This window comes from Strix aluco, chromosome Z (assembly GCF_031877795.1).
Source record: "Strix aluco isolate bStrAlu1 chromosome Z, bStrAlu1.hap1, whole genome shotgun sequence".
NCBI classification, from domain to species: Eukaryota; Metazoa; Chordata; class Aves; order Strigiformes; family Strigidae; genus Strix; species Strix aluco.
Genome location: NC_133971.1, coordinates 31,983,822 through 31,992,844, shown reverse-complemented (window position 1 = coordinate 31,992,844; position 9,023 = coordinate 31,983,822). Strand labels below are relative to the sequence as shown.

The 9,023-nt window shown below is 39.1% G+C and overlaps 1 protein-coding gene across 2 annotated transcripts in view; it reads left to right on the top strand.

Annotated features, from left to right (window-relative positions):
• The window catches only part of PTPRD (protein tyrosine phosphatase receptor type D), a 384,170-nt gene that overhangs the window by 248,925 nt on the left and 126,222 nt on the right, over positions 1–9,023 (top strand). For both annotated transcript variants that reach the window (XM_074812018.1, XM_074812017.1), the window contains one exon: positions 194–775. In XM_074812018.1, coding sequence (XP_074668119.1) covers positions 194–775 — 582 coding nt within the window. The remainder of the gene's footprint in view (positions 1–193; positions 776–9,023) is intronic.

The following is a 9,023-nucleotide window of genomic DNA, read 5'->3' as shown; positions in this document are numbered from 1 at the left end:
GATAGATTTCTGGAGTAAATCATAACTGCCAAAAGCTTGCTCTGAACAGGTCACACCTTCTTTCCATTACAATCTTTCTGTTTTGTTTTTGTTGTTGTTGTTGTTGTTTGTTTTGGTTTTTAAGCTACTTATTGTAGTAACTAATGTCTACTGTTACATAGTGCTAACTACATTTTTTGGCATCTATCTTTAGCCTTGCCCAAACCTCCTGGAACACCTGTGGTGACAGAAAGCACAGCAACAAGCATAACATTGACTTGGGATTCTGGAAACCCTGAGCCAGTTTCTTACTACATAATCCAACACAAACCCAAGAACTCTGAGGAGCTGTATAAAGAAATTGATGGGGTGGCCACAACACGCTATAGTGTGGCTGGCCTAAGCCCATATTCAGAATATGAATTTCGGGTAGTTGCTGTAAATAACATTGGACGAGGGCCACCCAGTGAGCCTGTGTCAACAAGGACTTCAGAGCAAGCACCTTCAAGTGCACCACGCAATGTGCAGGCCCGTATGTTGAGCTCTACCACCATTTTGGTACAGTGGGAAGAACCTGAGGAACCTAATGGACAAATACAAGGTTACAGAGTTTATTACACCATGGACCCCACTCAGCATGTCAACAGTTGGATGAAGCACAATGTGGCTGACAGTCACATTACCACTATAGGGAATCTGGTACCCCAGAAAACATACTCTGTGAAGGTTCTTGCTTTTACTTCTGTTGGGGATGGCCCACTTTCTAGTGACATTCAAGTCATCACTCAAACAGGAGGTAAGCTAGCGATGAACAGAATTTGTGTGAAAAAATTAAATGCATGCAGAAATTTTGCAGAGAGAGAATTTGAGTTTTAAAAGTTGAAAAAAGCTTCCTCTCAAAGATAGACAGTTTATTCAGGCAGCTTTTGCAAATAACCTTTTCTCAGTTCCACGGTGCAAGTTATCACTGAAGAGTGGAAATTATCCCCTCATGCTTTCATTTCTTTTTTCATCAATCTCAAGAAGTTTATCCAAAGTTTAACTGAAGTCTCAGGGAGACCTTAATCCTGGACATGGGCAAATATTATGGCTTCTATTTGGCAGTGCTCTGTGAACTAGAAGTGTTTGTCAAATTGTTCTTCACAGTTTTCTTTGAGGAGTTATCTGTGTTGGTGGGTTTTGTTTAGGTGACATGTTGTTCCCTTATGCTACATCACTCTAGTGATGCTTGCTTTTGGAAATTTAAAATGTATGTGTACTGCATGTGTATTCAAATAGTTGATAAAGTTCTGAAAACACATAAAACATGAAACCATTAAAAAACAAACAAACCTTTGTGTAGGTTCAAGCAAGCAGTTCTGTACACTTTGGATTTATAAATCAAATACAACATCCCTCTACAAAGTGCATAACACAAGGTCACCATTTTCTTGTTTTATGTTTGCAGTTAGGTTGGTTTGTTTCTGTACAGGAGTCCATGAATTAGTTTTATTAGCAAAGGACAACCAAGCATAGTGAAAAACATTTCAGGGAATTGTTATGAAATGGAAAGCGAGAAGCTCTGGTGGAGCTACACTGCAGAAAGTGTTTTATTGTAGCAATAAGAAATAAAAGCTCCCTTTGTCTAGCGGTTTAGAGAAAGCTGTATGAAGTATTACTGTAGGTCAGTGATTGCCTAGAAATATTATATTACTACTTTAATTTTTTAGTACTGGAAAGTTTCCTGTTGAAGAATTTAGTATCCCTCAAATTCTGAAAAAACGTATCTCTGAAGTGTAACTGAAGACAGTTATGTTTCATCCACTTTTTACTTCTGTGTTTTACCAATATGCATTTAATACAGAACAGAAATTGAGGTATTGCCCTGGAACCTTTCTAAGTGTTGTGTTACACAAAGTTATAGATGTTACTTTTTGCAGTATCACAGCTGAGAAGTTAGTAAATAAACCTTTGTAGACTTTCTAGTGGTACATTAAAATGTATCTGTGTGCACATGCAAATGTAACTATGTACACCATAGTTTAATTTTGGCAATTGTAACCTTTCTTTAGGGACTAGTTTTTATATTGACATCTGACTTATTTTTGAATCCATGTGCAAAAAGCTTTTAAAGAAGAAGGTTTAGTAAGCTCCTCATCTGTGTTTTCACTTACCACCGTAGTAAAGCTTTTAGATTAACAAGAGTTTGTCAGTGGCTTCACCAGAGAAGGATGAAGCAATCAAAATAATGAGCACTGAGGCTCAGCTGGATGGACCATAGTTACATTACTTGCTGAGGTCACTTCAGAAAAACTCTTGTTTATTAAAACCTTTACAGAACTTGCCATTAAATGTGCCCGTCTGTTTCTAATTACTGTTGCAATCTGAAGAAATTGTGGTGACATGAACAGTGCAGGAGAGATTCTCAAGACGTGTTTTCAACTTCATAACAGGGTTGACTTGACATTGTTTAATTGCGACTATGTTAAAAATCAAAAGAAAACCAAAAATATGACATACAGGAGGCATTTTTAAGCACTAATTCTTGTGCTTGAAATATGAATATTTTAAGTCATAAAAGAGAAAAATAGCTAAGAAATTCTAGTGCCATTCTCCAGTTCAGGCTATGTTTAAAAACTAAGATTCTTCCATCATTTCTGTCCAGCAGTTTCTCTTCAGTGAGCACTGCAGCATAAAATGCCCTCCTTACCCTTCTCTTTGCTGTAATCTAAATGTGAATATGATTGTCTTGGTTTAAGTCTCTCTCAAGCTGAAACTCATCCAAATAAATATGGCAAATATGGTGACTTATAAAGTGCAATTTAAGAAAGGCAGAAATGGATTTAATGGAAACATATATAGAAGAGTAAAAATAGGAATGGGATGGTGATAACGTTTTAATTGTTTTTTTTTTCTTTTTTGAAACAAAAAAAGCCTATCATTGTAAATACGTAGCTTAACACATGCTTACTTTGGGGATATTAGAGTACATATATATAACAAAATCTAATTGACACCTGTGACTTACAGGCTCTGTTAGCTTGGTTTCCTTCAAAGCTTTCCTCCCTTATGTGTATTCTGATCTTTGGAGACAGATTATAAAAAATTAATAATTTATTTTAAATAAACCTGTTTATGAGAATCTTTGCTTTCTTAGTACAGCAGAATTGTTCTTTTGAAATGGCTGTATGAGTGGTTTCTCACTTTGCAGGTCAGCTGAAACTCTGCTGATAGTGAAAATTAGGTTTCTAATTAAAATATTAACTAGGAACATGTAGTTTGAGGGTAAGAGAAGTAAGCATTTTTCAGACAACCAAACGTAAAAAAAAGTTTTATGTTCCATTTTGTGTTTCAGTATTCTGCTTAGGCATTTTATGGAGAAGCCACGTCCTATTGCCCAGTTGTTTTCGGCAGTGTTTTCTTTACTGTAAAAAGACACCATTTTAAGAAATCAAGTAATCAAAAAACAGCCGTAGAGCTGAGCCTTTTGAATAAGGGAAGATCAATTTGAAAGGCTACACCTAAGAAAGTCCTTACTCTTCGAGTCAAAGGATTTGATTCTGTTGAGGGTGGAGTCAGGACCAGTATATTATTTAAGTAAACTGACTTACTAACACCAAATTTTAGAATAAAGAAATATTGGTATAATCTTTAGTGTGATACTTCTTGTCCTTTTTCTTTACTGTGGTGGTTTAGCCCCCGCCGGGGTCTGAGACCACGCGGCCGCTGCCCCTCCCCCACAAAGGGAGTGAAATACAAAGCCCCAAGACTGAAATAAGGAAAGGTTTAATACAACAGTGCAATAGCAACATAACAAACAACAACAATAACAGTAATAGTGATAGCAATGAACAGAGCAAAATAGCTACCAAATACAGCAGTGAGAAGCACGATGTACAAAACCACGAGTGCACCGTGCTCCGCGCCAGGAAAATGTGACCTGCCAGGATGTGACGTCCGCATGGTATCTGAATAACCCGGCTAGAGCTCCCCCCCACTGCTGGGGAAACTTAACCCTATCCTGGTTAAACCAGGACATTTACTTCACTAGAAAAATAAAGCCCTGTTGGTTTATCTCCATTTAACTGCTTGGGACACACTTATGTATCTTCTCATATTTCCTTTCTTTGCTTAAACTGGTCAGAAGTACACATACTCTCTGAGCAACATACTTTAACCTCCGTGTATCAGGAAGGTTCTTGAACTTTAAACTGAATGTCTGCGTTTGGGTTTGGTTTGGTATGGTTTGTTTTTTAATGTGCAAAGAGAGGATAGCTCCTGAAGGAATTCAGAGAATCCCGGTTTTATTCTGATCTTAGGCAGAAAGAAGGGAGAGTGAGAGATACACAAAGTCTGTTGGGTAGTGGATTATTGGAGAAAGAGAAAGAGCAATAATATTCTGGAAAATTAATGTGTACCTGTAAACATATGCTTCTTTAAAGAAGGATTTACAATATAAAACATATTGTTAATTTTAAACCAAGGATTGGCAGTGGTTTGAAGACTAAGGATTATTACAGTTATAAAAGGCTAATCTTTTGAACATATGGAAAAGGACAGTAATAAGAATGTCAAGTGTCTGACTTGCAGAGCACATAAACAGAGCCTTAGCTTAAGGGAAATGAATTAATGGTTCTGGAGTTCTTATTGTAAAAGATTAGAAATTCAGAGGAAGAGTCCGTAGCAGGAAAATATAGTTCTGTGTTGTAGCAAGCTAGCTACTTTGCCAGACATTTAAAATTTTTTCGTGAACACATGAATGGGGAAACCTCGTCTCTGAAACTTCACAGTACTGGTCTCCTAGTGAAGCATTTCATGGAAATGGACTTCCACAAGGGGAGTGTTGAGAGCATGCAGCCAGAAATTCAACCATGATGCAAGGGAGCAGGTGGAAGGAGAATAATTTGGAGCTGAGGATGGTTTTTAAGTGCCAAAATTCCTCTAAAGGAACATTTCTGGTCAGGTAGGAAAGAATATTTCAGCTTTTGAATAACCCCTCTGCTCTCAAAGCACAGTTAACTTCTGTTAAGTGCCCGGGCTCTATGTTTACTTCATTTAAATGCTAGCATGATGAGACCAGTATTGAGGATCTTACCCTCACACAGTGATTTTTCTAGCTTTCAATCTCACTCTCTTTCTTCTGGTTAGAAGATTTTTTTTTTTTTTTTTTGTAATCTGATTTTTCTCTAGTCCACTATTCTGATTTGTGCAAGTATGTGGATGAGCACTGGAAATGTGCACACATTACTTCTGTCACTGAACTTAAGTATGGAAGAATTTTAAGACAACTCTACTGCTACAGTTTAGAAATAGAGTGTAGACAGAATAACTCTGAATAATAATTCATCTCTTCACTGTGTTCTCTAGTCATTCAGACAAGAATATGTGGACTCTTGTCTTTAAGACTGACCCTCTTGTTTATTTTATTCTGTGGGCTCCCTCAATATCAGTTACACATTGTTTTAAGAAAGTGATTTATGGATTTCTGGTTATTTTTCACAAAATGTGCTATGCTTTTTGGACATTTAAAAAGTATTGTAGTTAATTATTTTGAACGCTGTGATTCTGTGTTCGATATTGCAGAACTGCAAGCCTCAGCTATCTTCAGACTCATATGAAGATATTATTTCTGTTGTAGCAGAAAGAGAGAGGGAGAGCACATTAACAATTTTATTTTGTAGTTATATTCCATGAGATTTTGGTATTTCAAAAAGTACAAGTATTGTTTTACAAAACAAAAACCTGATAGCACATTAACTCTTCAATTGTAAGAGCTTCTCTGTAAAACTTAATGCTTCTTCCAGAGCAAGCAGAAGCGTGAGCTCTTGGTCCCTTTCAGTTCCCAGCTGATTGCAAATTCTCTTGATCGATATATTGTCCTTTGCAAAGCTGATTACTGGTTGAACTGATTGAATTTTGCACCAGGTATGGGCTTCACACTAGCCATGTCATGGGGCCCTTTCTAGCCTGAGGACTCTCTGTTTCCATCATCACTTACAAACCCAGAAGAGTCCTGGTGTGTTTTTCTCGTTACCTCAGCCAGCTGAAGAGCTGTGTAGGGAACTAAAGTACCTTTCTGATTTGAGATCCCATTTTATGGTTTTGTTCTGGCACTTGAATCAGGGCTGGACATAGAACTATATATGCAGAAAAGGTCCAGCAGTCTGTTTGTTTCTGGTTATCCAGCAATAAACATGGATGACTAGGCAAGCAAAGGTGTAAAATTTGGAATGAAGTTTTGAAAAGAGTAATTCTGGACTTTGTTCTTTGTTTTGTCACTGCACTGTAGTGTTTCATTATATGTACTACATAAGTTATGTCATGTTTACGGGCAAGAAATAAAAAGAGGTATACTCAGTGCTCAGGGCAGTCATGGTCTTAAATGTACATTTGTAGAGCACATTAACCTCAAAGCAGAAAAGACAATATTGAGAGAGTGCTCATATGAAAAGATCTCGTACAGTGAGCTGACCATGTACAGCACTAATATGGAAAGTTAGAGTTGATCTGTGTAATTAAAAACACTTCAGCAAGAGTGTAAAGTCCACTTACATAGATTTTCCAGTTTCCCTAGTTTTTTTCCATCTCAGGAGGAGACCAGTACTTTCTATCAGCTCCTCCAGCTTGGCTTAGTTCTTGTGTGCCACTGAAGAATTTTTTGAACAGATGTTGTGTTTCCTAGGCATAAATCTTAAATAGTTTAAAATGTATTGTTCCACTTTCTTATCTGGTACTTTTCTGGTTGGGTTCCCTGCCAAAGTTTATCAGCAAGACAGTTTGTTCAGTTTCTGTTATTTTGGTTTTGTTTTCTTTCTTCTCCTTCTTCTCTGTTTGGAACGATGCAGTTTTCCTTGTCACATCTTTGTTCTGTCAGTGTTTTCAGTTTTAAGTTGCCTAACTGTGGTTGGAAAATGTGAGGGGAGACTAGATTTTGAAGCAAGATACTATGCTGACGGACTTCTGGGGAAGTCTAATTAACCATCAACTTGTCTTATAAAATGATAGAGAATTGCAGACCTGAGACCATAAAGGGATTTTTTTGAAAGGAATACTTGGAGGATGATGGTCTTAAAATGTGCAGAGAGATGGGAAATACCCTTCTTTCTCCATCTGCTGCCCTATTTATCATAATGGATGGTACCAGCCTTCATATGGTACCACTTCACTTGACTAGTCATTTACTATTACTGCCTGGCTGTGTTCTACAATTCATGTATTCATATGTTAAGCATATATCATAGCATCACAGGATAATTCAAGCTGCCAGGGTGATCTAGGGAGGTCTCCAGCCCCAGACCCTGCCCAGCTCAGCCATGTTGTCAGACCAGGCTGCTCAGGGCTTCACCCAGTTGCAGTGTAAAACCCCCCAAGGCTGGATTTAGTCCAACCTCCCTGGGCCCCAGCCCCACCGCTGGGCTGTCATCATGGGGAAGAGGTTTCCCCTTATCTCCAGCCTAAGCCTCTCATGTTTCAGCTTGTGCTGCTGCCTTTGGCTCTCCTGCCACACACCCCTGTGAAGAGCCCAGCTGCATATCCTCCATTCCTCCCATCAGTGACAGGGATGCTGTTGTGTGCCTCCGAAGCTGTCCCTTCTCCCAGTTGAACCAGCCCTGGTCCTGCAGCCTCTCTTTGCAGGGCAAGGGCCCCAGCCCAGAGCCATCTTGCTGATGCCCAAAACCAGATGTAGTACCCAGATGTGGTCTGACAGTCCCTACCCTATTCTGGCTGTCAGGGCTGTCTCCTGCTCACACCACCCCAGGCACCACTGGCCCTTGTTGCTACCTGGGCACATGGATGGCCCCAGCTCAGCTCACTACCCTCTAGGGCCCAGCGCTGTCCCCCACAGTGGCTCCCTCTATCCATCAGCCCCAGCCTGCATCCTTACAGGGCTCTGCCTTCCAGGGACAGGGCTTGCTGAACTTCATAGGGAACTATCAGCCTGTACCTTGCCCCTTTCCAGCTCTCTCTTAACAGTAGCCTGGCCCTTGAGTGTGTCAGCTGGTCCCCTCCAGCTTGATGTCATCTGCAAACCTGGAGCATGTGCCCTCCATCCCCTCCTCCAGGTCATTGATAGAGATGTCAAACACAAGATGGATAGCGTGGCACAGGTAACATAAGCTGCTGTTTGACCTTCCATGATCAGGCAAAAGTGATTTTGTAACTCCAACTGTGCTGCTCATTTGCTTTGCCAAAAAATTTTTTTCACTATCGTTGATACACATTGAATCAAATATTTTTTTCCACAGGTCAGTTTTACCAGTTTTTATCTCTTTGTCAGATGAAGCAAACAAAATGCCTACAGCCAGGTACCCACCTCAGTTTCATGAGATACATTTGGAACAACCTGTAGCAAAATAAACACTTTGAAATTTCTGCCTATACTCCAGATTTTGTTTTGGCAAGCCTGCAGTGGGGCTCCACATCTACTCTAAGACATGTTCAACAGGAGGCAAATCTGCAGCTGTTGTCTGGTTGTTACTCAGGAGTCTTTTGAAGCAGCTAACCTCAGAAGTTGTATTGTTCACCTAGTAAATGCATTTATACAACTATACTATAGATTTGCCAAGTTAAAGTCTGATCTAGTGGTATTTCAGAATCTGTTTCAAACTTAAGAATTATCCAGTTATGCCACTCTCTCCCTATTAATTTCAAATCCATTCAAATTTAAAAGGATTAAATTAGAAGTATTTCTGTCAAAAATACTTTGTTGAAAATTAGAAGTATTTCTGTCAAAAATATTTTGTTGATATTTCCTGTAATTTCTCCCTGTGCTTTGTGATCTTTTCTCTTTTGCACTTCGCAGTACTGAGGATGTGGTCTCTTTTTACACCATATATCTTTTAGAAAAACGGCTAATTACTCTTACCCTTTTTTCTTCCTGTAAAGAGACTTGGTCTCCTGTTCACCCTCACTCATTTCCCCAGAAATAGGCAACATTCTTCCATACCTTTGCTTTTCTAGTTTGTCCTGTTTCTGAAAAAAAAAAAAAAAAAAAAAAAAAATGGTGAATGGTAGGGACTTGCAACCTCCACACTGGAGCTTGGGTATGCACCTCATGTTGACGG